This window comes from Phytophthora cinnamomi (assembly GCF_018691715.1).
Source record: "Phytophthora cinnamomi strain GKB4 chromosome Unknown Contig99, whole genome shotgun sequence".
Taxonomy (NCBI): domain Eukaryota; phylum Oomycota; class Peronosporomycetes; order Peronosporales; family Peronosporaceae; genus Phytophthora; species Phytophthora cinnamomi.
Window position 1 is genome coordinate 733,823 of NW_027151032.1, and position 25,628 is coordinate 759,450.

Sequence of the window (25,628 nt, forward strand, 5' to 3'; positions counted from 1 at the left end):
TCCAGCCATCCATTTTAGACAAGTCGACCTGGAACCCACAGCGTCAAGCGTCACACACTCGGACATTCCTCGCCTCGACCTCAGGAGCGTCGCCATTTGTTTGCCGGTCAGAGTTGCATCTGTTGCGTGTGTGTCTCGTTGACCAGGAATGTGATGATTCGAAAATCATGAATGTCGCCGCCCCAGGCTGAAAACTACGTGTCGAGCACTTCAACGCACATTGATTAACAGCTTTGTGCATGAACATTCCTCCTCCCCAGTGTATTTCTGCTTGTGTGTATTTATTTATTTGCACGTGCTGAGTGTAATGATGACAAGAAATTAACCCAGCTCGCTTCGACTCATTATGGATGAAGAGAACTGATTCCGAGGGGTCACTCCCTCTTGACTGATCACTCGATATACCAGTTTAGTGGTTAACTAACCGCTTTGTGTGTGTGTTGCGGGCTTGGAAGCGAGGCGCCTGGATGGAAGTGAAAGGCTGCAGCCTTCTAAAGCTGCTGGAGCGGAGCGCGAGAGCGAGAGTATGGTGATGACTCAAACTTATCCCTGTCCGACGGCTGGAACGCATTCCTCCGAACGTGACGAGAACCAAGCGTAACTTTTCAATTTTCAGCTGAATACTACTCCGCGCTCGCAGCTCCACTTTGCATTTATGCTTGCTGCTTCGATTGCAGCGGGATTGGAATGAGGAACACTACAGGTGAGAGCGCGGTCTCCGTTTTGGAAGGCTGCGCTCACAATTAAAGGATCCAGTTGACTTCATAGTTATCTGACCAATCCCTCCAAATACATTAGCACTTGCTTTTCATCGCTAGCATCAGCACTTTCATCAACACCAGCATTCGCTAATGATTCAGATGCAACACCGAGATGGCAACATCGTCTTGCACTCGGAGCAACTCTCGTTCGCGTCAGCAATAGTGATTCACTTGTCGTTCTATAGAATGCAACTCGCCGTCCGATTCGCCATAAGAAGTCGACTTGAGCTCTATGATTGGCTGAAACGCGTCGTTAAATGCACTTAACCGCAACCGCAGCCTCACTCTCGTCATTTAGTGCAGATCCAGCAACACAGTGGGGAGATGGCGGCGCGGGTCGGAGCGAGCTCTCGCCACGGGGCCAAGAAGTGGCTGGCGTCGCTCTTCGGGGAGGCGGAGCACGCGTCGGCGGCCTCGTCCAAGTCGGTGGCCAAGGAGCGGCTGCAGATCATCCTGGCGCACCAGCGCGGCAGCCAGGTGCTGGCGGGCGTGGACCTGGCGGCGTTGCAGAAGGAGCTGCTCGAGTGCGTGCAGCGCCACATCAAGGTGGCCAACGGCGCCAACATCAACATTGCGGGTTAGTATGCACCTAAATGTTTTGCTGTTGGTTTAGACTAGTGTTAAACTTTAGGCTAGTGTTAACCGCTCTCCATCTCTTTCTCTCGGTTTGCGTATTCCACAGTAAAAAACGAGGGCCACTTGGACATCTTCGAGATGCAAGTGCCAGTGGATGGAGACAAGGCGCCCGAGGGGAGGGAAATCAAGCGGTAAACTGACGTTGAAGACGTCGATGTGTCTCGAACCCAGTCAGCTAGTTCTAAAGAGAAACAAACACACAAAAGTCACGTTTCAAAAACTTTTTCTACTGTAGATAGGAATACGATACGATAGCGAAAAAACTACTGGTGGTGTTATCCACCTGCACCTCAGTACGGGTAGTAGTCGTCAAATGGCAGGACTTCGAGGTGACTCACGCTGTCGAAGATCCACGTTATGCGCACGATGGGGATCTGGAACTTCTGCCACTTGGCCTTGGCGTCCCAGGGCGACGTGGTCTTGGACACCACCCCAACGGGAGTACGCCGTGTGCGCTGCTTTGGGTTGAGCTTGGCGAAATTCTGGCCCTGCACCACCGTTCCCCCAAAGTTGTTCACGAGAGCTTTCACCGACGCGAACTGGAAGTCGAACTCCTTCTCGGACACGAGCAGCACGAAGCAGAACATGCTGAAGATGCTGTTGCGTCTCCCCGTTTGCACGCGGCGGATTCGACCTTCGTGCGGTTTTCCAACAGCGTCGCTGTAGATGTCGCCGATCATCTCGAACGGTTCTTCAGTTAACCACCGGCCTGCAGACAGACTGCCTGTGACCCATGAGAAATCCATGATGAAGCTTCCTTCAGCCAAAGCGCGCATGTACTTGGCGGTGCGCTTGCATCGCAACTCATCCGGCTCGGTTCCACTGGGGGCACCGATTGGCGCAACCGCCTTGGTGACCAAATGCGTCACGGATGTACAAAAGTGACCGGAGACAGGGTCGCGCTTTAGGTCAAAATCGTGTCCGAACTTGCCGCCTAGCCGCTGAGTCGCTTCCAGCACGCGCTTTACCTCCTCTCGTGTCAGATCGGAGCTCACGAACACGAAACTGGCGCCGCCGTCACTACTTGCTGTAGCTTTTGCAATGCCGTTCGACGAGTGGATGGGTGGCTTTGTTGAGCTTCCAGCTGAGTTTGGTCGGACAATGTCTCTTGGTATGCTAGCCACGACGGCAGCAGCTTCAGTCTTGATGCTAAATGCAGAGCTTGTCAATTGTTTTGCTGCTTGTGACTTGTGACTGTCACTCACGTGCTTCTCTTCTGACTTGAACGCCGTGATGGCGCTCCGGAAATCATCACTGGCGCGGTCTTTCTTCCTTGAGAACAAATTGCTTAGCCGTTCACAGTGCTGACTAGGCGGTGGATTTTTAGGCTCAGGTGTGGGTGGCAATGGCGCCGCAGGTTTCATCTCGTACTCTTCTTCTTCTACTTCGTCGTCATCATCCTCATCTGACTCTTCCTTTACCGCATGTTCATCTGGTAACATGGTTGCTGGTTGACTGTCTGGCACCTCAGATTCTTCATCGTCTGAATCAGTACGTGAGAGATCAATAGCCGACGCTGTGCTGTGACCATCAGCCGCAAAATTGCTCTGTAGGCTTGGCATTCGAAGTCTCTTCCGCGACGGCGACGATAGTCGCCGTTGGGGATGCAGCGGCAGCGGCGATAGTAGCATTTGTCGCTTAGCTTTCACACCTGGCCGTCGATCATCATGGTTATCACTGTGTCGCCGTCGGAAAGAGGCTAGTAGATCAGGCGACTCCAACGCGCTCGTGGCAGGTGGCATCTGCGTCATTTGCGTCAACAAGTCCCCGTCGTCATCCTGGTGCTGCGACTCTCTCCTTCTTTCCTGCAGCAGTTCATTAAACCCCGCACTGCTGTGCAGCGAGCGTTCCAGCTCCAAAAGCGACTTGCCCTCTCCATTTCCCTGATGGTCCCGTTCCCACTGACTCAAGGCCTCTCTCTGCTTGGTAATTCGATCCAAATAACTCTCCACCTCCTGCGTCGCCATCAAACTGTTCGGTCGCGGAGACAAGAACTCATTCTCCTCCACCTCCTCCTCTTCCTCCACCCTCTTCATCTCCTCGATTTCCACCGCCGAGGCTTCACCCAGCGACACGGCCGCCGGCTTCTTGTCACTTTCCCTCCTATGCCCATTTCCCGTCTCAACACTACTGGCACGTGCACTGCCTCCGTAATCATCGGGCAAGTCGCTGCTGCTGGTTTTCTTCCAATGCGCGGTGCTCCCGGACCGCGCCCCGTAACTCTGAGGCAAATAAGGCTGTTCCAGTTTAAGTTCCTGGCGGATTTCCTGCGTATCGATATTCCACTTGTGATTGGCCACTCGCCCTCTGCTCGTACTTTGCCTCTCCTCGTGCTGACTGTCCTCGGTGTCGTGAGTTGCGCCCGCCCCATTGGCCGCTCGGTGCAGCGCTCTGTCAGTGTCTTGCACTGTGATTGCCGTGGCATGCAGCGAGCTGTCCCCGTCCAGAGCCGCGAGCTCGGCCTCCACCGCCTTCCACGCCACCAGGATGCTCTCCAGGAACTGGTTCCGCGTCACCTCGCTGGGCCGCGTGGGCAGGCGGCAACTCGGGCAGTGCGAGTTGTTCTGCTTGAGGTGCAGCAGGATGCACGAGTGGCAGAAGTTGTGCTTGCAGTCCAGGCACTGCGGGTCCTGGAAGATGTCGCCGCTACAGTTGAAGAGCAACGCGACGGTTTAGTTCGGGAGAGGTTGAGATAGAGAGAGATAGAGGAAAGGAAAGCCAAGGGGAAAAAGAGTCACCCACCACAAAGTGCAGCGCAGCTGCTCGCGGATGAGGCGGACGGCCTCGAGCCGCGAAGCCGACAGCAGCGACATCGCAAGGAAGAAGCCGCAAGCGCCAAGGCTGATGGAGTTGGTGTTGAGTTTTGACTGGCTAAAAACTAGCGAAAATGACGGGGTCGTACCGTAACTATACGAAATAAGAGCATAGTTGAGAGAAATGGGAATAGTGGCATGGCTACATTTGGAGGACAAGTGCAGCGTCTACTACGTGCTGTAGACGCTCACCATTCGTCTCGGACTATGGGCAGCGAGACGGAGAGAGAGTGGGTCTTGTGGTCCCATTTGGCTTGGCCTTCGAGGTGGCGCACCGGGTAGGGCAGATGTAGCACGAGCTTCCTGCAGCAAGTTGAAGTGTGTGAACGAATGGTTTCGAGTGTTGAGTAATGGCACAGTTGTGGCAAGCTGCACGTACAAGGTGGAGGACAGTAGCAGCAGTTTCTGCCTCTTCACGTCGAGTTCGATGTCTTCGAGGCGGTGGGCGGGGCATTCCACTCGCACCACCATGGCCTCGCAATGGGCCGACGACGGGTCCTTGTCGCTGAGTCCGAGGAAAACGTCCTCGGTCATCACGCTCTGCTTGTAGAGGATCTCGAACCTGCAGGGGCCAAACACATTGGAGACAGTCACGATGGAGTGCAGACAAGAGGTAGGATGGGTGGACGTTCGTACTTGGGGCGCGATCGAGTCTCGAAGGCGTCGTCGTCTTCGTCGTCGCTTGGGACTTCATCTATCGACCAGATCGCCTTGGGGTCCTCTTGGCGGATCTGCCCGATGGGGCGCGTCACTGGAGCTCAGCAAATTATTCCCCGAGTGGTGACAAGTTAGAGTCTCACTTTTCAGGCTTGAACAGGAAGCAAATGACGAGACGATTGACACCTTCGGGTAACTTGGCTGTGGCTGCTCCATTGAGCGTGTACGGCGTGACTTGGCTCGCTTGATTCTGGCTCGAACGACATCCAAACAGCCCAAGTTACGATGCGTTTGATCGCTTCGAAGCCAACATTCTACCAAGGAGTGACTGTACCTCTTCATAGTCGTCTTGTGCATCCTGGCACCCGGTGAGGAGATCGTTCAGTGCCAGCAGCTCGTTCCCCACGACTTCCATCTTCACCAGCACTTCAATGCGACGTCGACTGAGCTTCAAATGGATCTGGAGCGCCGCGTCGCGTGCGACTTTTCATTGGTGTCTCCACCGCGTTGTTTGCCTTCTTTGATCTGATGGAATGAGCTCGTCAACATTTTTTTAAAACCAAATAGCTCGAATAACATGGTAGTATATGGAAACACCAAGCCAACCTCAGCAAGCTTAGCCAGTGTGTCACCGTTGTCAGAACATTTCGTCGAGCTGGTGGTGGGTTTCACGTCTTTGAGGGCTCGAGCTTGGGCCAAATCTGGACAAACGCTATTTTCTGCGCTAAGGTGCCTCATTGGCAGCGGAGTTAGCACTCTCCTCACTCTTGGCCTTATCCCCTCGATGTCCGGCGACCTGGAGACGGGGTCACGGAGAGGCCAGGGACAGTAGAAGTTGCAGCAAATGGAGAGCCAAGTGCTGCAGAATTCGTGTGTTGACCCCACGACCCCGAACGACAATGAAGACAACAGCTGCACAAGCAGCAGCGGCAACTCGACTGCTATGACAGCGATGGAGGAACTCCAAGAACTCTACACAGCCGATCCAAGCACAGAACGGGTGAGTCTTCGCGGACGACACCTCTCACAGGAAGACGCCGAGGCCGTATTCGCCTTCCTGCAGAAATATTTTCCGAGACTACGGCACCTGGACCTACGCGACAATGACATACATGAACTACCCCAAGACTTTGGTGCTCGGTTGCCCAAGCTCGTGGCACTGAATCTCTTGAACAACAATTTTCGCTTCCGGATGGGAGCACTGCGCACGCTTGGAGAGACGCTGCAGCACTGTCCTTGCCTGAAGAGCCTGAGTCTGTCGCTTTCCAGTCCTGCCGAGGAGCAAGTGCTGCTTGCCATGCTGCCGAGGCTGCGGATTTTGAATGGGACGCCGCTACCTTCTACGCGTAATGGTAGTGAAGGAAATCCATCCAGCCCAACAATACAGGAGCTGCAGCAGTTCTGCGCTTCACCGTCAGTCAAGGTTCCCATTAGCTCCTCGACAGCCCCAACACAATCAAAGAAGCTGGCTTCCGTAGACCCTGATGTTGCTGCTGCGGCTGCTGTAACTACACTTGCACCAAAATCTAGTGCTAAGGGACCGCGACGGAACGTGAAAAACAGCATCCGCCCCACGGAGCTGCCTACCAGTATTTCTGACGATCGTACAGATTGGTGCAAGCTGCTTAAAGTCAATCGATCTCAAGTAGCTCAAGTAAGTACCTCAACATCAGCATTACGTTCAAACTCGACGTCAAGCACTGTCGTATCTACCGAGACTTTTCTCCAGCAGCTGAAGGCTGTCGTCAAAGCCTTCCACGAGTGCGATTCTCTTGGTAAGGCTAACAGTGGATCCAAGGCTAAGTTGTTTGCTCAACTCGATCGGCATGTGGAGTTGTTAGCGCAACAATTGAAGCACCAGGAGCCAGCAGACGGTAAAGCAGAGCTATCTGAGGCCATGCTGCAGACACGTTGGAGTTTACTGGAGGTTTGTGCAATGTTTGGATCGCAAAAAGTAGCACAGGCAGATGCTGGTCTTGGAAATGGGTTTGGTATGCTCCTCGCGATGCAGAAGCAGCTCTTAGCGGCCATGCAAGCTCAGCAACGCAATGCTCAGGCTCAGATCCAGGCTCAAGCGGCTACTTCAGAGGAAGCTGCACCGGCACAAAACCAACAACAGCTTAAACTATTGCTCGATGTCGCTGAAGGTCTTGAGAGCGATTTAGAGGCCGTACAACTGCAGCTTCAACAAGAAACAGCTCGTCGGGAGCTGGTTGAACAGGAAAATTTAGAGTTGAAGCGCGTACGCAGCGGCGGGAAAGGGATTTTAAAGACCGGGGCCTCGAAACCCACAGCCGTACGCAGTGCAAGCACCACAGACAACCTCGGTACGGCAGCACAGACATCTCGGAGGTTTCGAAGATGCAACAGCGAACATGCTGGATCAGTAAGTTCAAAGACGGACACCATTGAAGATGCTCGAGTACCAGAGGTACCCGCATCTACATCCGCGCAAATTATCGCGCCACCTGCCCCGCAGATGACAGTGTCAGTGCGAAATCTATCCCTCAAACAGCTTGTGGACCTCATCAACTGCGTGTATGCGTCCAAAGCTAAATACGACACTCGTGCCACCTCCGCTGGAGCACCACGTGAGACCATGGAGCAACACTTGTACACTTACTTGAACACTCGTTTTGGTTTACCTAAGCTTATCGTCGACTACGCCAGCGCAGTGTGGAAAGCTGCCGAGCATTTCGCTCGCCGCGAAAATGACGCGGCAGTGTTTGTAGCGCTTCTAAGGAACCGACTTGACGAAGGTTTTCTGGAAATTAAACGGAAGCTGCAGTTAGCGCTGGTGGAATTGTTGCGAGCTTTCTTTTCAGCGAGGCATCCGCTGAAACAAGGCAAAGCCATCGCTGCACTCGTGCAAAGTCGGTTGGATGGCTTCCTTCAAGAAGAGGAGTGGAGAAATCTGCTCACATATCTCTATGAGCCTCAAGATGTACGTTCTGGTTGCGAGATGTCGTTTATTCCTCTACACTTGTGATTCAAAATGCTGTATGTTCCTATATTCGCGACTATAGAGTGCGACGCTGAAGCGTCTGGTCCAGCAAAAAGCGGAAAAGTACCAGGCAGCTCAAGCCCAGGGGAAAAAGCCATTAGCAAACGAAAAACCAAGTTTGTCTTTGCCTTTTGTAGACTTCGAGCAAGTGCTCTACGGTTACCAATTACAAGGTCGTCTGGAGTTGCTGGATGGTTTCCGCAGAGCTTTTGAAGAACTTGACACCGAACGCGTTGGTGTAGTCAACAGGGTACGTAAAGGTCTCAGGACGAGTGTGCTAGTCTGACGGCTCTAACGGAGAAGTATTGGTGTGCAGCCTCGCTTCGTCACACTTGCTCGACGAATAGCGCCAACAAAGGTGAGATTTGTTTTGCTTTTTGAAATCTGCATAAAAGACAGTGGCTTACGATTTATTGTGGACAGCCCGAGAGCGCAGTGACGACACTTGTAGAGACGATAGACCCATTCAACCACGATGTGATCACATTCTCAGATGCTGCAAACGCCTTATTACCGGACATCCGGCGCGCCAGCGCAAAAGCCAATCCAACCTCCACGTCACAACCGAAGCCTAAGAAAAAAGCTATGTGACATAGATCCTCCGTGAATGATAACTAGAAATGTGAAACGATATTACGCGGTATTTACCTTCATCTACTCTAGTATCCGGCCTCGAAGAGCTGCCAAAACGCGTCACTTTCCTGACTCTGACGCTCAAGGACTAGTGATACACTAGGTGACAAGGCTGGTAGGTTTTGAAGACTGTGAATCTGCTTCTGTGCGGCAATGGCAACCTGCTCCGGTGTAAGGCTGCAGTTGGCACCAAGCCACACGTAACCTTCAATTAGTCCCTGGGGCTGTATGTAGCAAAGCAAGAAGGCGCTGCCAGGGGTAAGGTCCTCTGAATCGTAATTTGTTAGCTGCTCCCACTCATCTTGGCCACCATCTTCTTCACCAACAGCCTCCAAAATATACAATTGCGGTGGAACAGGCTCATCGGAGTTGCTCGTGTCTCCATTCGTCGGGAGAAACATTACTGGCATTTTAGGTATCGGTTCCCGACTCCACTGTAGTTCAGCAGTATAGCCGAAATGATCGCTATCTGTTCCTTCGTGGTTCTCAGTGTCTTCTTGAACATCAATGACTTGTATTTGCTTCGCCTCGGAATCGGGACACTGAACCAGCGTTTGCATCTGAATCAACTGGCTAACAAGCTCTTTTGCAATCGATAAGGCATCCGGTATCACGCATTTTGCGCCGTGCCAGATTATAAGCTCGATGGAACTCGAGGGGCTTTCAAATACGAAAGTGCCATGAGACCAGAGTAGGCGTCGTTCATCTCCTGGTGTTCGAACTTGGGCAATATTTTGTCGTTGCCGAGCTGAACCAGCACTCGGATCGTAGCAGCGCTTCAGCACGAAGCACTCGGGATCGTAACTGGAATGTGGTGCTAAGCGATACAAGCCATCCAGTGCAAACGGGGCCAAACCATTTCCTCGTGATTTCATCGCCTGTAGGTCCTTCTCCCACTCAAGAAGCTGGCAAATAAAGGCCGCGTTTGGGCTCGAGATTGCTCGTTGGCGTTTTACCATGGCCGCGGCTTCGTGGTACGATAGTCCTTGCTCCAGCATCACGTAGGCAATTGCAAAAGCACATGAGCGAGAGACTCCCTGGTGACAGTGGACTAACACCTTGCATTCTTTATCACTTTTCTCACTCAGGGCGGGCGGGTCGCTCTGTCTGCAGGCGGCGATATACCCCATTACTTGGGGTAGGAACGGTGTCAGATCTTCGCTGGCATCATCTCGCAGCAGCAGCTTTAGCACTTGAAAATTCGAGTCCCTGGATGCTGCTGGCTGCTCAACTCCATCTTCATAGTGTTTCAACTCTCCGCAGCAATTAACCACGTGCGTGATACCCAGCGCGCGTAGTTTGGCAGAATCCCGAGCTACCTGAAGATTGCTCACGTATAGAAATCCCGGCAGGATCTCCGAGCACACGTCGACGTACGCATCCAAAGTCCGAGACTTTCGCACACTCTCAGGTATCACAAACCGATCTTCTTCGACACGCTGCACCTTGTTGAAAGCATGAACAACTTCTCTAGCTTCGAGACTTAGACGCGAAGTCTTCTCTTCAAGTTGCAACGCGTGACCAGGCGGGACAATTTTTCCAACCACCGGCGGAGCGTTGGCAACAGACTCTGCACCGGTTTGCTGCACGCCATCTTCTGCCGTGGACCCAGCCGTCCACGCTTCAGAAATCCGTGGTGGGTCGGACTTCGACGTCCCCGACACTTTCGCCGCCGAACCGGAGGGAAGCACGCCCGCGAAGCCGTCCCGAGATTGGCCGTTCCCCATAACTCGAGAAGACCGGGACTGAACGTGGACGTGAAACGACGCAGACAAACCCAGCGGCCGGATCTCGCAGCGCCGTCGCTCCCATTTATAACTAACTAACTATCCGCCTCACGCTAACTTACAACTTTCTCTAACTTGACAGCTCGAACCAAACCACACCACCGCGCTCTAAATGACTGCAGCGTCGGACACCCGCACGAACCCCAGCTCGTCCGAGCTCCTCAGCTCCTCCGGGCTGTAGTTCCTCGTCTCCCACCAAAAGGCGATGGCGTGTCTCCGCTTGAACACAAAAGCAGCAGCCATGACCACGACAACGGCCGCTGCGACGCCCGCCGACACGTAAATTGCTGTCGTCGAGCTCGACGAATCCTCCGACCCTGTGTCGGCCGTGGACTTGTCGTTGTTGCTCGCGGGGGCTGGAGTCGTGTCCGACTGGGACTGGACCTGAGCTGCGTCGTCGGTTGACTGGTCCGAGGCGGCGGAGCTGCCCCCAGTCGAGTTGGAAGAGCTGCCGGAGGCGTCGGAGCTGCTCACGTCGACCCAATAGTCTGCTGCAGAGTCGGACGACACCTGCGTGGAGTTGCTGGGGCAGAAAACCACTTGGAACTCGACGTCGGCGCCGCAGCTGTGAGTGCGCGCGTCCTGGCCCGGGAACTGGTAGGCGTCGTCGCAGCCGTCCGCCAGGCAGCTCAGAACTCTGCAGGACTCGGAGGAGCTGAGACCGCCCCCAGTACTGGGGATTATCTGCATGGCTACATTGAATCCAGTGCCTCCAGTCACCGCTTTGCAGTCCGCGAGGCTGGAACATGAGCCTGGCTGAAAGAAAAAATCTTAGACTTTAGTTGCCTTTTATCTGTGGATTTTTGTTGGTGATTTCTTTTTTTTTCACTTACGCCGGTGTTTCCTGCCGGGATGATGGAAATGTCGTACCATGTACTGGAGTCGACGTTGGCAAGTTCCGCCTCTGATAAGGCAAAGCAACAGCAAAAAAAAAAAGGTTAGGATATGTAGTGTTAACCGCAAGTTAGGCTAGTGCTAACCCGATGCAAATACGTACGAGTGGCCTGGTAAGCGGCGCCGTATCTGTAGGCGACGTTGTTGCCGTCCGCGAGTTCCAAGCTGAGCCCGGCGCCCTGCCGGATGGGGGTCGCGGAGCCGTGGCTGCCGGCGTAGAGCTCCATGCTGCCCTCGCAGAGGTTCACCACCTGGATTTTGGTGGCGGAGACTGTCGCAGCCAGCGCCAACAGCAACGGCAACGGCAACGCGCGTCTCGCCATGCTTTTCACTGCAATAGCGCCGCTCAACCTTTTGCGTTGTGCTGGCAAGACCCGCTTGTTGCCGCGTGCAGGTGGCGCTCCCGGCGCTGCATCGCTTCAAATGTGTAATGGGAGGGTAGGGTTGCAGCTGCCAAAAACACGCTTCAACAACCCAGCGAACATTTGATTGGGGAGACCTTCAATTTATAAGGGTTGTAGGAAGACATTATGACATCGTGAACTGTACTGTAATTATTTAGTATAACAGGTCATATGTTCTGAAAACTCCCTTATCGGATTGCATATGCCCGCACAAGTGCACATTGTTGCTGTCAGACGAAAGTAAGTCGTCCGTGGTGCCGGCCATTACAGGCGTTGTAGTGCCTCCTGCAGCTGATGGAGAGTGCAACATATTGGACAGGTCGTGCAGAGGCCACATCTTGTGGCCGTGGTGCTAGGATCTGACGTGAGCCCGTCGAAGAGAACCGTGACTTGCTTCTTTCATCAATTCGGTTTCAATTCGGTTTGGCCCCTTGTTGCGCGGCGCGTTTCACCAGGCTTTCCGAGCGTTGACAACCGTACGCCCGGAACTGCAACGCGGTCAAGTAGCCGAGTTGTGGCATCGCACTTCCTGCCGAGCACTGCCGCGCTCGTTCCCTGCGTTTCAAAAGCAAACTCCAGCGCGGGAGCTTCCCGGCGGCCGTGCCATGATAGCGAAGTACTCTACGTTAGCTGTGAAGGATCACCGAAATGATGGGAGCTTCAACAAAGATTTTAGCTACCAAAGACTGGATCGAGGCAGCCACGACTGGTGGACTGCTTGACTCGCATTTCACAGAACTGCAGCGCCGCTGTTGCCGTGACACTCTTCCTGCCGCCCAGAGCCAGCATCAGGGCAGGATGGTGGCGCACCAGGACTGCCATCAATTGGCATTTTTGGTCGATGGGTACCATTAGCTCTTCGACTGCATTGGAGACAAGTAATCCAACCAACTCCAGTACATATCCGACGAGCGGCCTCATACATGTAGCTGCAGTCCTAAGTGTAAATAGTGCGCGCTGGTCGCGCAGGGTTCCCCGCTGAAGACGACGCGCGACTTGCGCGCCGTGACGATGCGAACGCCTCGTCCAGAGACATGGCTGTGTGAGTTGCTCAGTGCAACCTCACGCACGGTGGACCATTCTTGCGAATCCATGATACTGTCCACCAAGGTGGACAGATTCCTCGACTGGACGATCGATGGCTTCGAATTCGAACGTCGTGCTGCTTGGGGCGCACGGCTGACGTGGCGGTACAGTATCTTTCGCGTTGAGGTCCGCCGCTGCTGATCCCGAGTTTGGTTCCATTTTGCGTGCTGATCGCCGCGCACGTGGCGATTCGGGCCGACCTCCACGTACAGCTACAGTCCTCTACATGCACGTGCAGAAAGATTGCTCGTATGCCGTATCGTGGCTCGGTGAAACATCAGTGTACCGCACAACTTTTGGCAGAACACTCCTCCATCGACGTGATCTGCGGGCACTTAAAGGCTACATGCGTGGGGTGATTTATGGAGACGATGCATGCTATCACAGGCTTCGCAAGTGAGGTGTGGCAATGCAAAGTGGAAGCGTGTTCTAGCTCATACGTTAGTCTCTAGTTCAACTTTGGTTGCGTTCAATCACGACGCAAGGAAGCAGTGCACCGGCGCGGGCAATTCGCCTTGGTAGGTGCCGGCGTCGCCACGACATTCGACCCACCAGGGCAGAAGGTCACGTCGACATTCGGCGTGGTGTCGGGGCACGCGTGCGTCTTGAAGTCGTCCGTCGGGTACTGGTAGGCATCGTCGCAGCCGTCAGCAAGGCAAGTGATTGTCGTGCATCCAGACGGCGCGATCTGCATGGGCGTGTTGAAGCCAACGCCACCTGTGACCATCTTGCAGTTCTCCAGAGACGAGCAATTACCGGGCTGCAAGTAAAGTGGAGATGTTAGTATCTTATTGCTGCTGAAAGCCGTGGAGAGCAACTTGCTTACCCCCTGAATCCCTGTTGGGATGATGCTGATGTCGTACCACAGAAACCCCCACGACACCGAGAATTCGGCCACTGCAGCGACATACACAATGTTGTTAGTACCAGGTTTACCAACCATTCTCAATCAGCCGACTTACGCGTAGCTTGAGGGTGCCATCCGTTGCGGAACATGCCGCTGAAGCCTTCTTCGAGGTCCCGAGTCGTACTGCAGCCAGGATCGATGTTCTCCGTGTAGGTATTGTTGTACAGCTCGACGGTGGTGCTGCAGTGATTGTAGAAGTTGACTGGGATCGCACTTGCCACAGCTACCGCACCGAAGAACGTCGCACCGAACGTGTAGGGCTGCATTGCGAAAGACGCACGAAGTTGCGAGGGCCGGAAGTTTAGAAATGTACCAGCGTCTGCAGGTCACGCAGCACCAGCATCATTTGCTGTTGACAAGACTAGAAGCACAAGGTGCTGCATTCTGCAGCATGTATCTCGTCCTCGAATGTTTTCCTAAAAATATGGCAGTCGATGGATTCCCCAAGTGCTTCAAGCGCTGGGCCAATTCTGATCTCCCTTCACAGCTAAGGACATCGGATGCGAAGCTGTTGAGAACGTTCGCCCCGTTGCCGTTGCCCATACACTCGTGCGTCATTCCCGCATGGACCACATACGCTTCAGGTACCTGACGCGGCCACCTTCCCATCACACTGGGATTCACAGCAAGGGTTGTTCAAACAGTCGGCAAGACAAGGGTGTATTGACGTGTAAGTTAAGACTTGGAATGCCAGCTTTTAGCATTGAATAGTGAACTCGCCTACATTGTAGGGATTCTCTGCACGGGAGTCACCATGCCCGAGAAGTTCTCAAGCCACTCGAGGTCATCCTTCGGGGAAGCAGCCTCCATCTGCTGCTTTTTGCGGCGCACCACGACGATCACAGCGATCACGCCGACGGCCGCAACAACACCCACCGTCGCCGCCACAATGGTACCCACTGGAGTGTTCGAGGATGAAGCCGACTCGGTAGTTGCGGTTTGATCCTTGGAACCGGCTGAAGTGGGGTTACTCGCGGTAGACTTGGTGGAAGTGGTGGTGGCCGCTGCGGCTTGTTCGGTAGTGTTGTTCTCCGGGGGGAACGTGATCGTGCTTCCACTCAGGGAGCCCCGGAACGACGAAGCCGAGGAAGAGGAGAAGGACGCCTCGCTGCCCTCCCAGGATGAATAAGGATTTTCGCTTGGAGACGTTGGGATCTCCTGAGACTCTTCCGTACTCGGAACTTCGGTGGGAATGGTGATCATGAAAACTTGATCGGTGGTTGGAGTCGGCGTAGGCGGAGCGATGGTCGAGTCCGGTGTCGGCGCCGCCGTAGGCGCTTCAGTGGTTGGCACCGATGTAACAGTCGGTTGCGAGGTGGGAGCCTTGGTGACAGGAGCCACCGTTGCTGGTGCTTCGGTCTCAGGTTTTGTCGTCACTGGGGCGGTGGTTGATGCATCCGTAACGGGAGCCGTGGTAGCGGGTGGCTGCGTGGTCGGAGTTGATGTCGTCGCAACGGGGGCCTGGGTGACTGGTGCGGATGTAGGGGGCTCGGTGGTTGGTGCCTGCGTCGTTGGAGCTGATGTCGGAGCTGCCGTCGTGGGGGATGGCATTTGAGTCGTGGGCACCGGCGTCGGCGCCGCAGTTGTCAGTGTCGATGTTGGTGCTTCCGTCGTGGGGGCGGAAGTCGGCGCCGCCGTAATTGGAGCTGCAGTAGTGGGGGCCGATGTTGGTGCTGCCGTTGTGGGGGCGGAAGTCGGCGCCGTCGTCGTTGGAGCTGCAGTAGAGGGGGCCGATGTAGCAGTGGTCGTCGATGTGGAGCTGCTGCTTCCACCGGGGCAGAAGGTCAAGGTGACACTGGCTGTGTCGACACACGAGTGGGTCTTGCCATCGTCACTCGGGTACTGGTAGGCATCAGCACAGCCGTCTTCAAGACAAGTGACCGTGGTGCACCCGGACGGTGCGATCTGCATGGGGGTGTTGAAACCCGTGCCGCCAGTCACCTCCTTGCACTCCTCCAGCGACGCACAATTGCCAGGCTGCACCGAAAAATGAAAACGCGCAGGTATGGTGAGTTTGATATCTATGGTAGATACCATACACTGCAAACTTACCCCGGACGACCCAGTAGGGATAATGCTGATGTCGTACCAAGTGTAGCCGTCAGTGATGGAGAACTCGGCCACTAGAGTGAAATTCCATCAAAATTAGTGCATCCGGTCACAACAAGTTGATTAAAATGGTTTTGGGCCTTCTCACATGTCGCCTGGGCACTGGCGCCGTTGCGGAACATGCCGCTGAAGCCCGAGGACAACGTTCGGGTCGTGCTACCACCGGAGGCAATGGTTTCCGTGGCGGAATTGTCGTAGAGCGCAATGCTTTCATCACACTGGTTTCGGATTGTCAGCGGAGTGGCATGCACCGCCGTCGCCAACGCAGCAAGCCCCGGGATTAAGAACTGCAGTTGCATTTCGTTGGAAGTGGCAAATGTACGAGTTGGAATCCGAGGGAGTGCGTGTGGTCAGAGGCGAATTTGAAAGTGAGTCGAATGCAGAGACGCTGGCCGAGGTGGACCAAGGCCAACAGAGTCGCTGTCTCGGCTCGCGGCAACAGTTCGCTTGCGTGCGCTCCGGTCAGCGGTCAGTCACGCACAGGCACAAAGCACCCATGGGCGAGAAGGGATCTGGAAAGTTCAGCCACGTACGTCAGTCCGCCATAGCGTGGCACCCGGGGCGATACGCTTGACAAGATCCGTGATGGGTGGACGCCATGGTCCTGTTTCGCTGCTCGCGCCGCGGTTCTAACGCACTTTGACGTCAAAAGCTACACTTTCTATTCATCTTGCCCTATCCTACATAGCGGTTTCGCACTGCGAGTCGCAGACCTTACTGCATCACGTTGATATCCCCACGGGGCGTGAGAATGCCTACGTATGAGGAGAACGAGTCCTTGGACTCCATGGCATCCAGCTGCTGCTTTTTCCTCCTCGCTACGACCACGGCGGCGATCGCAGCAACAAACACGCTGGCGCCACAGATGGACACCAGGTAGGTTCCGGGCGACGTGCCCGAGTCCTCGTTTTGTGTCGATACACTCTGCGTGTTGTCAACTCCCGAGCTTTCGCGCGCTAATGGTGTCGCGGTAGCCTTTAACTCGGGGGCCACCGTAATTGTGACAGTGGAAGAGCTGGAGGAGTTTTGGGCCACGGGGCTCGAAAATGATGCCGAGGAGGCCGTCACGGGTGTCTCTGGAGTCGCCGTAGTAGGCTGCGGCGTTGAAGTCGTAGTAGTAGGCACTGGAGTGGCGATCGTTGGCTGCGGAGTCGCAGTTGTAGGCTGCGGCGTTGAAGTGGTTGGCTCTGGCGTCGGAGCGACAGTTGTCGACACTGGAGTGGCGGTCGTCGGCTCCGGTGTAGGAGAAGCAGTTGGCGAAGCGGTAGGAGCGGCGGTCGGAGCGGCAGTCGGCGCGATGGTCGGAGTAGCTGTGGTTGGAGCAGACGTGATGGACGTGGTGGAGGCAATGATGCCGGATCCACCGGGGCAGAAGATCAGGTTGATGCTGGCAGTGTCGGCACACGAGTGCGTCTTTCCGTCGTCGCTCGGATACTGATAGGCGTCGGCGCAGCCGTCCGCCATGCACGTGACGGTGGCGCACCCCGAGGCAGCGATCTGCATCGCTGTGTTGAAACCGGTGCCTCCCGTGGCGGCCTTGCAGGCTTCCAATGACCCGCAGTTGCCAGGCTGCGAACGTTAAATGAGAGCAGGAGTTTGTGAATGAATTGTTAACTGCAATCTCTAGCAGTATGAAAACGCCACTTACCCCAGTCGATCCCGTGGGGATAATGCTGATGTCATACCAAGTTTTTCCACCCGTGATGGAGAACTCTGCCACTGTTTTTAAGCACGAGTTGGTCAGGGCAAATAGTAATCGTCGGAGTTAGGATTCTCAAGCGAAAGCCCACGTACGTGTAGCCTGCGAGCCGACGCCGTTGCGAAACATCCCATTGAAGCCTGACGAGAGCGTGCGGGTCGTACTGCCGCCCGGCGCGACGGTCTGAATCGCCGAGTTGTCGTAGAGCTGGATGCTCTCGCCGCAGTGGTTGTAGATGTTGAGCGGTGTGGCCTGTGCGATCGCCACGCTCAAGGCAATCGAACTCGCTACAGTCACGAGCTGCATGGTGCAATGGTGAAGTATGTCTGTGGTCTTGAGCGAAATTGGAAAAGTGTGGCTATCTGGTGACTAGACTACTAGGCGGCAAGTCGCAGCCACGCACGACTGTCGTGACAGCAGCATCATGCTGCAGCGGCACCACACAAGACTACTCGCACTGGTCCTGCACCCGGTGTCGCATCCTAAGTGGAACCGCCTTGTGCGAGGAAGGCGGGCGGAATGTTCACCCCCGGGGCGTTTCCTAAGTCACCGGTTTCCCGCTCAAAAAATGCAGGCTTGCGATCGCGCAGCGGCGTCGAGGTGCAAGGTGCAACCTGGACTAGACCCCCTAGGCAATCTGTGGGACGCACGTCGGAATCGAGCGGATTGCTGGACGCTCGACAGTGCGTTCGATCTTTCTTTCACGTCTGCGGATTAAAGCTGAGACAGGACCTGTGTGGACCACAACTTCAGTTCGGTCCGTCCGTTTTTGTCTTGCTCGAAGCCAGGTCTGTAGACTCTGCAGCGCAGAGTGCGGCAGGACGATCGGGCTCGTGACTCACGAGTCGTGAGGCTAGAGTGTTGCAGCGCCGTGCGCGTCAAGCCGTCGCCGACTCGCCAGCGGCTTCCAAGATGGCACGACAGCGCTTTTGACAGGCAAAGACGCGGCGGCAGGCGAAGGCGAGCGAAAACGCCCAGCGCCAATAACCATCCATCCAGCCGGTGCCGCACCCCAAACGCTCACCCACGTGCTTGCATCGCATTCGCTGTCCGAGACATCTGCAAGAAGCACCGAAGAAGCGCACAAGCCAGTGCGTACGATTCGCACACTTAACGTTGCTCGAACTTACCAGTAATGCAGAGCGTCCATCTGTCAGTTGTGGACAATATCAGAGACTGCTTATTGGCAGATGGACGCTTCGCTCGTTTCAAGTCGTGGACTGGCTCTCTTCGTCGACCAGACGAAAACATCATCCTAGGATTGACAATAGTTGGTACTATTGAAAACTACAACTGTATCCGACCAGATGCGCATGCAGATCTTCTGTCGACCAGTCTTGCATTGCTGTTCAACAGCATTGCGTGGCCACAACGCGCTGCCGCGCAGCACATGCAGAGCGCTCTCCTTTGCTCGCACACGACTTGGCGGTCGGCGGTTGAACTTCGCAGGGTGGACAACCTACGCGAATGAAACCTGTCCGATCGAAACGCCCGACAGGCAACCACGATCCCAGGTTCAAGCTGCAGCCAGGCTGTCTGCAGAGGTGCTCGGTGGCATAATTTATTTGGAGCTTCTGGACGCGCCTACAGAATCCTTGCTCCAGCGCGGACGATGAGCCCGTGTTCGCGTCGCAATACATGCACCTGCGTCAGCAGCTGCACTGGCATCAGCTGGAGCTTGTCTTTTAGGTGGAACTGCGGCTCGTGTCAGCGACCAGCTACATGTACACTGGTCGGTGCGTAGGAGAACAGGGTCACTGCTATCCCAGATTCGGTCCAACAGGGACCGGCGGGTGATAACTCTCGATCACGAGCCTCGTGATTGAGAGCTATCTCCCGGCAGTCATCTGCAGTAGTAATCAGTATCCTAACCGAATTTAGGACAACCTAGTACAATATCTGCATTCTTGGACAGCTCAGTGGAAATACCGCTTGTGCGATCTTGCCAGGTACAGTAGTTGCCGTCCACGTCAACAGCGATCTTGGGCAACAAATCGCTCCGGTTTCGTCACTGATAGTCCCAACCTCATGGCAGATACCACCTGACGCACTTCGCCTCATACAAAAGCCTAGTCCACACCGATCAGTGCGAGCTGCCACCTGTTGCACCCTTTGCATGGCGTGGAGTTGCAGAGCTCGGTCTGAATGGATTTGTGCGGCCAGGTGTCGGGCCGATCCGGGCATCTCCGGCACGGGGGCAGGTCCGACACATCGACAAACGCGGTTAGCTGCCCGAGCTCCAGACCAGCTTCGCACTGTACAGTACACCGTCCTCCTCCTCCAGCATGCACATCCAGGCGTCCGTCGCGGCGCTCTCGCTGGCGCTGGCCGCCTTCGCCGCCGAGGCCTCCGTGCCCGTGACCGTGGTCAACCAGTGCAGCGAGAGCATCGAGCTGTACGACAACTCGGCCACCGAGACCGTCGCGCCCGGCGGCTCCACGTACCGCACGCTCGCCGAGGGCTTCAGCGGCATGTTCCGCAACGGCGTCAGCTCTCAGGCCACCTGTACGTCGGCTGCAATCATGCTATGCTGCCATGCGTTGCAACGGGGGACGAGTAGGTGTCTAACGTCCGTGTTTCTTGTCGTTGCGTTGCAGTGGCCGAGTTCGCCGTGACTGGCGGCTTCTTGTGGTACGACATCAGTATCATCCCCACGGGCTCCGTCGGCGTAAGTGCATTGATAACCTTTACTTGGTTGACTTTCGGGGGCTGACGGTTTGATGTGCATGGCGTTGTCGTCGTCGTTGATTGTTGCAGCCTGGCTACTGCGGCTCGCTCGCGGAGTGCAAGGCGGTGACGGGCGGCACGGGCTACAACACACCCATGCAGATCGCTCCGTCCGGATGCCAGACCGTCACGTGCCTCGAGGACGGCTGCGCCGACGCCTACCAGTACCCCAAGGACGACACCAAGACCCACGCCTGCTCGGACACCACCAGCGTCGTGCTGACCTTCTGCCCCGGCGGCTCGGGCGGCGCTACCCAGACGTCGCAGAACAGCTACGTGCAGCAGAGTGCCCCAGCGCCCACCACGGCCGCGCCGACACCCGCTCCGACTCCCGCCCCTACGCCGGCACCGACACCAGCTCCTACGCCGGCACCGACACCAGCTCCTACGCCGGCGCCGACTCCCGCTCCTACACCGGCGCCGACTCCCGCTCCTACGCCGGCACCGACACCAGCTCCGACTCCTGCTCCTACGCCAGCTCCTACCCCGGAACCGACACCAGCTCCTACGCCGGAACCGACGGAGGCGCCCACTACCCAGCCGCCCACGGAGGCCCCGGATACCCAGCCGCCTACGGAAGCGCCGACGTACGCGTCTTCGAACTCGACGTCGTCGGATGAGACCGAGCAGCAGGCGACCGTGGCGCCCAAGAAGGAGACCAAGACGGGCAAGTCGGGCAAGACGGGCAAGACCCCTTCTCCTGCCACGCAGGACTCGACCACTTCTGACACGACGGACACGACGTCTCCGGCTGCGCAGGTCGCTTCGCCGACCGCCACGACGGCCACCAAGTCTACCGGCAGCACTACTACCGAGGCCCAGTCTTCGGGCAACAACGCCGAGAGCGCCAACACGCAGAGCGAGAGCTCCACGAAGACTGGTGCTGGTACGTACGTGGCGACGGGACTGGGCGGCGTGGCCGTCGTTGCTGCGGTGGCGGTGGTGGCCGTGGCCCGCAAGAAAAAGCAGGAGCTGGACGCCGTGGACGACAAGGAGTACACCCAGGACGGCCTCATGACCCCCGTGACACAGATCAACGTGCTGTAAGTCAGTCGTGCGTTTACCCGACTGAGGTCGTGTACACCCCAGCCGTACTCCGTAGTGCGTACACCACGGAAAATTTCTCGGTGCTCGCCCGGCTAGACAGTTTTGACAAAGGTATCAAGTGTTGATACGAGCGGTGTCCGCGGATCGCTGTGGCAGTGGTGGAATTGTGTATTTTGAATCTGAACATGATCCCCTTATTTTTGAAAGACGTGTTGGTGTCGTTCTTGTCTTGCCTTCAAATTCGATGAGGAGTGGGCCGGTGCGTGCTGGAAGGAGGCATGTGCTCACTGAGCAGGCGAATACTTCAAGGCAGAAATCACTTCGGATTGTTTCAAATAAAATAAACACCTAGGTAGCACGAAGCGGGGACTTCCGTTCGACCCACTCCACTTCCAGTAAGCTTTATGCTTTGTCGTCAACAAGGCTGGCCAGGGCCATCTCCTTGATCTTTTTCGAGTTCGGACGCGACTTGGTCTCTTTGACGTTTGCAGTGTTGGGGTCGGCTTCCCAATCCAGGTCCATGTCTTCAGGGGCTGGACCACCGAGCAGGATCTGCGAGCAGCGAGCTTGAAACCGACGGCAGTACGGGGCTGGCGCGACAGCCGAGATGCCACGAGCAGATTTTCCCAGCAGCACCTTTCCAGCTTTCTCCAGTTGTTTCTCCCAGTCCCATTGCTGCAGGATATCGATGATGCCGACGAAGTAGACTTCATCGTCTCCGAGTGGTGAGAGATTGACGCCACTGTTGGATCCCTCAAGGTTGACTTCGCGGTCGAACGCTTCGTCAAAGTCTGACGCTGTACCGAAACCAGCAGCGTTACTAGGGCGAGGGGCACGCAAATGGCACTTGTGGATGCCGATGAGCAGCGAGTAGTCCATGATTCCCACGTCTCGGAGAAACTCGCAGTCGGAAATCAACTGCTTGTTCAGATGATCAGCCACGTGCCGAGGTAAATTGAGCGAGCGAGCCAAGTCCAGATCTTTGAAAACGATGTCGGGTCGGTGGACATGGAACGGGAACTGCGGCACTGAACCATCCAGTACTGAGGTGCGACCATCGTCGGTGTCGACGGCAGCATCCGACATGCCATCTTCGTTGCTTCCACCGAAAATGTAAGTCGCATCGCACTCGGCGCAGGTAACTCGGTCACCGCGTTGCGGCCGACGTGCACGACGATCCACCCATGAGCCCTTCACGTCGTACTTTTCCGTGATCGTGGCAGTGTGCTGCTCGCTGTGCAGCACGTTCGACATGACCGCGAAGTAGAAGTTGCGACCGTAGAGCCGAACGCGATGACATCCAAAGAACCGAATGAGTCGTGAGTGCGGGTATGCTGTAAGGTAACGAGCATACTCCGGGGCCATGTCTACAAGAGCTCGGCATTCCTTCTCCTTCAGACTCTTCACCAGCAGCGAATTGTCTCCCGAGAAAAACATGAAAGCACCACTCGATCCCGAACTCACTCGTTCCTTCGCTGTTGTACGGAAGCTCGCCAGATACTTTTCGTCTGAAAGACCAAACGCAAGTCTAATCGCACGGAATTCACGGGGAGCGTAATCGACAAATACCTTGGGTTTGGGGTCGTCTGGCAAGAACTCGCGTCCAATTGCACTGCTCGTGCTAGGAGCCCCTGCTCCAGCTTCAGAACTACCACTTCGATTCCGGAAGACGCCTCGCCCCTGACTGAACGCTGACGAGGCTGTTCGACGAAGGCCAGCAAAAACCGCCGAGCGTGTCGATTTGCCCTCCACAGGTTGCTCAGTGTCGACGGAGGACCTCGTGCTTTGCAGCTCAATCTCCTGCTCGAAGAGTTCAAAAGGTACCTGGGACACTGGATACAGCGAAAACCTTCCCGGAGTTTGGTGAAACGAGCGGAACATGATGTTGCTCGCCGTCAGGCCGATTCTTGAGCTTCGAGGGCTTTGACTGTCTTGACTACGGCTGTGCTGGAGCGCCAGTGGCTGACGCCAATTTCCTGGCAAATCTAAACTCGAAGTCGCTGTAAAAGAAGTCGGTCGCGGGTGCTGTACTCTGTCCCCACGACGATGTTCCTCGTCGTCAAACCCGACCAGCGAACGGTGAAGAGTAGCGACAGGTAGTCGCGTTCGTGGTTCGCAATATGCCCGAGGCGACGAGAGGATAGTGACGCTCTGTACGTGGGAGATGAATGTGCTGTTAACCAGCGTTGAATCCCGCTCAGCGCCTACGAATAGTGTTGTTTCTACTAATCCACCATCGCGATTCCAGACGGCTGAAGTTGCGACACCGTCTTCTCCGAGCACAGCGCCGCCGTCACCCGTAGTGATACTTGATGTCCTAGCACGCTCTGCCGAACGAATAATAGCCTTGGTGATCCCACACACCGTATAATAAATAATCTCCCGTTGGAGAGTTTCGTTGTTCTGCGAGGCTTCGTACGATTCCACAGTAGACGTGTCGTACGAAGATGATGATGAACGGCTTGATCTTGCCGTCGATGGAGGGCCCATTACTGTTGACAGCGCCGGTAACGACTGTCGCTCCTGCGGTCTCACCGCTCCACTTTCACGCACACTCTCGTGCGCTTCAAAAGCCAAAACTGTCGATGTCGGGGACATCATCGGCATATCTTGCGGCGCCAGAATACCCGCCTCCATAGAAATCACTGTAGCAGAGAGAAGTGCCACGTGGTTCGCCCTTGGGGCACTGATATCGCCATTTGACGAGCCCGACAACGACACCGACTGAGACGAAGCTGACGCCGACGCTCCGAGCGAAGGCCCGTCGTCGTCCTCTTTGCACTGATGAATGCCACAAAACACCAGTCCGAGCACGCAGCAAGGCTTGTTCACACTTAGCCACACCACAGCTGTCACGAATCCCTTCGCGGTCAGTACGAAGTGGAAAAGCGCATCCAGGAAGTTAATTCCCCTGTCGGTGCGCTGCTGCTCCCCCTCCACTTGAACATAAGCCAGCGCACTGGCGTTCGACCGGTAGATGAAAAACACCACCAGCAGCACGAGCCACGTCGCATTGAGCGCATGGACGTAAATCGTCATGCGCTTCATGAGACGCCGCCGCGCCTTGAGTGCGATGATAGTGCCGCTGTTGGACCTCCACCAGCCCACCACCAGACACAACTGCGCCGAAACCACGACAAGCACCACGACGGCCACCAGGACGCCCCAGAACTCCAAATTCAGCTCCTGCCACTGGGCCAACCTCTCCGTCCTCAGCATCACCGTCTGGCCGGCATCGGAAGGCAACAACGGCATAATCAACGCCACCGCTCGACACACCTCGACTTGTGAAAGTTGGAACGTGCCTCTAAAATGTTGTGAAAAAACGGCAAAAGGCGTTGCGACACTTGCCACGAGTGAAAAACCCCACACGACCAAGTGGTAGAGCACGAGTTGCCGCTTGTAGCTCGCGAACGGGTTCGACACCGACACGAACACGTGCAGAATGGCGGCGCCGAACCAGCCCACACCCGCCAGGAGCAGGAACATCTCCAACCCCACCGCCACGCTACACGTCGCCATCCCCATGGGGCGACAGGTCCCGTCCCCCATGCTGCACTTTGCCAGCGCGTGGACGAGCGTCAACAGCGCGAGGCTGAACTCGCTTAGAGCCACAAATGCCAGCAACTCGTTGGGCCGTCGACGTAATCTTCTCCTCCGCAGGAACGACACGAGCACCAGCAATGTGGCTAAGAGACTCAGCCCCGATCCTAACACCACTGGTGCTAACCGTTGCGTTTGCTGCGGCGCGGCGAACGTCACGGCGAAGCAGCTGCAAAACACCGCCACGGACCCGAGCCAGAAGAGGGCTCGCCGCCAGCGCCGCCTCTTTTTGCGCCACCTCGCCAGTCGCACGGGCAACTCGGTCTTTGGCTCGGCGGGCTCCGGCGTCGGCAACTGCAACTGCGAGGTGGAGCCCGCGGCAACTTGAAGTTGCTGCTGGCTGGAGGAGCGCCAATCTACAGAGTTGCCGACTGAAGCTGAAGCTGAGACACGTCCATTGGCCCCCAGGATGGCCGAGAGCGCGTGTGAGTGGCTACGCGTGCGGGCGACGCCTGCGTCCTGGGCGAGCTCCTGGCTGCTGCGCGTGGGCGTGGACACGGCCTGGTACTGCGGGGCCTCGTCGTCCAGCTGCATGGCCGGGCACGAGCGGTCGGGACTTGGAGGAGGCAGCGCTCGTCGCGGCGCTGGCATCCTGTTGACGCCAAGTAAGGAGCGCGGGTTCTAGGACGCAACTTTAAGTTAGTGCTAACCGCGTTTGAGGGGAAACTGAAGTTTAAGGGGTGCGCTGAGGGTGAACCAGCTGCTGGCTCACCTAATGCCGTCACGGCCCCAGACGCTCTCTGCCCAATTGCAGCACCCCACGGCTGGGTTGATATAAATACTGGAGAAACCCAGTCCACGCGACAGCGCCTTGGACGTCCAGTGCGCAAGTGACTGCCCACACCCCACACACAGGGCTCG

At 56.0% G+C, this 25,628-nt stretch overlaps 9 protein-coding genes across 9 annotated transcripts; 3 read left to right on the forward strand and 6 right to left on the reverse strand.

The window, feature by feature from the left end:
* Positions 1–1,085: 1,085 nt before the first annotated feature.
* On the forward strand, positions 1,086–1,532 carry IUM83_08536 (cell division topological specificity factor MinE; the record flags this gene model as incomplete). Its single annotated transcript, XM_067932916.1, has 2 exons — positions 1,086–1,338; positions 1,444–1,532. The coding sequence occupies 2 exons, from the start codon at positions 1,086–1,088 to the stop codon at positions 1,530–1,532; spliced, it is 342 nt and encodes a 113-aa protein (XP_067783476.1).
* Positions 1,533–1,687: 155 nt separating this feature from the next.
* On the reverse strand, positions 1,688–5,282 carry IUM83_08537 (PIH1D3 protein; the record flags this gene model as incomplete). Its single annotated transcript, XM_067932917.1, has 7 exons — positions 1,688–4,043; positions 4,140–4,304; positions 4,403–4,513; positions 4,590–4,772; positions 4,847–4,961; positions 5,054–5,117; positions 5,202–5,282. 7 exons carry the CDS (start codon positions 5,280–5,282, stop codon positions 1,688–1,690), a joined length of 3,075 nt encoding a protein of 1,024 aa, XP_067783398.1.
* Positions 5,283–5,711: 429 nt separating this feature from the next.
* Positions 5,712–8,462, forward strand: IUM83_08538 (uncharacterized protein; the record flags this gene model as incomplete). The annotated part of the gene is made up of 5 exons (XM_067932918.1): positions 5,712–6,280; positions 7,538–7,811; positions 7,894–8,121; positions 8,188–8,229; positions 8,295–8,462. The coding sequence occupies 5 exons, from the start codon at positions 5,712–5,714 to the stop codon at positions 8,460–8,462; spliced, it is 1,281 nt and encodes a 426-aa protein (XP_067783475.1).
* Positions 8,463–10,399: 1,937 nt separating this feature from the next.
* Positions 10,400–13,848, reverse strand: IUM83_08539 (Carbohydrate-binding protein; the record flags this gene model as incomplete). The annotated part of the gene is made up of 6 exons (XM_067932919.1): positions 10,400–11,047; positions 11,125–11,195; positions 11,289–11,456; positions 13,228–13,435; positions 13,502–13,572; positions 13,638–13,848. The coding sequence occupies 6 exons, from the start codon at positions 13,846–13,848 to the stop codon at positions 10,400–10,402; spliced, it is 1,377 nt and encodes a 458-aa protein (XP_067783397.1).
* Positions 13,849–14,302: 454 nt separating this feature from the next.
* IUM83_08540 (Thaumatin protein) lies at positions 14,303–15,990 on the reverse strand (the record flags this gene model as incomplete). Its single annotated transcript, XM_067932920.1, has 3 exons — positions 14,303–15,559; positions 15,635–15,705; positions 15,780–15,990. The coding sequence occupies 3 exons, from the start codon at positions 15,988–15,990 to the stop codon at positions 14,303–14,305; spliced, it is 1,539 nt and encodes a 512-aa protein (XP_067783562.1).
* Positions 15,991–16,405: 415 nt separating this feature from the next.
* On the reverse strand, positions 16,406–17,696 carry IUM83_08541 (Thaumatin protein; the record flags this gene model as incomplete). The annotated part of the gene is made up of 3 exons (XM_067932921.1): positions 16,406–17,260; positions 17,340–17,410; positions 17,486–17,696. 3 exons carry the CDS (start codon positions 17,694–17,696, stop codon positions 16,406–16,408), a joined length of 1,137 nt encoding a protein of 378 aa, XP_067783561.1.
* A 1,979-nt stretch (positions 17,697–19,675) lies between these two features.
* Positions 19,676–21,164, forward strand: IUM83_08542 (uncharacterized protein; the record flags this gene model as incomplete). Its single annotated transcript, XM_067932922.1, has 3 exons — positions 19,676–19,895; positions 19,988–20,058; positions 20,148–21,164. The coding sequence occupies 3 exons, from the start codon at positions 19,676–19,678 to the stop codon at positions 21,162–21,164; spliced, it is 1,308 nt and encodes a 435-aa protein (XP_067783560.1).
* A 402-nt stretch (positions 21,165–21,566) lies between these two features.
* On the reverse strand, positions 21,567–22,529 carry IUM83_08543 (Phosphatidylinositol-4-phosphate-5-Kinase (Pi-PIPK-D2); the record flags this gene model as incomplete). The annotated part of the gene is made up of 1 exon (XM_067932923.1): positions 21,567–22,529. One exon carries the CDS (start codon positions 22,527–22,529, stop codon positions 21,567–21,569), a length of 963 nt encoding a protein of 320 aa, XP_067783444.1.
* Positions 22,530–23,389: 860 nt separating this feature from the next.
* Positions 23,390–25,301, reverse strand: IUM83_08544 (putative phosphatidylinositol4phosphate5kinase (PiPIPKD2); the record flags this gene model as incomplete). The annotated part of the gene is made up of 2 exons (XM_067932924.1): positions 23,390–23,491; positions 23,700–25,301. 2 exons carry the CDS (start codon positions 25,299–25,301, stop codon positions 23,390–23,392), a joined length of 1,704 nt encoding a protein of 567 aa, XP_067783565.1.
* Positions 25,302–25,628: the final 327 nt, after the last annotated feature.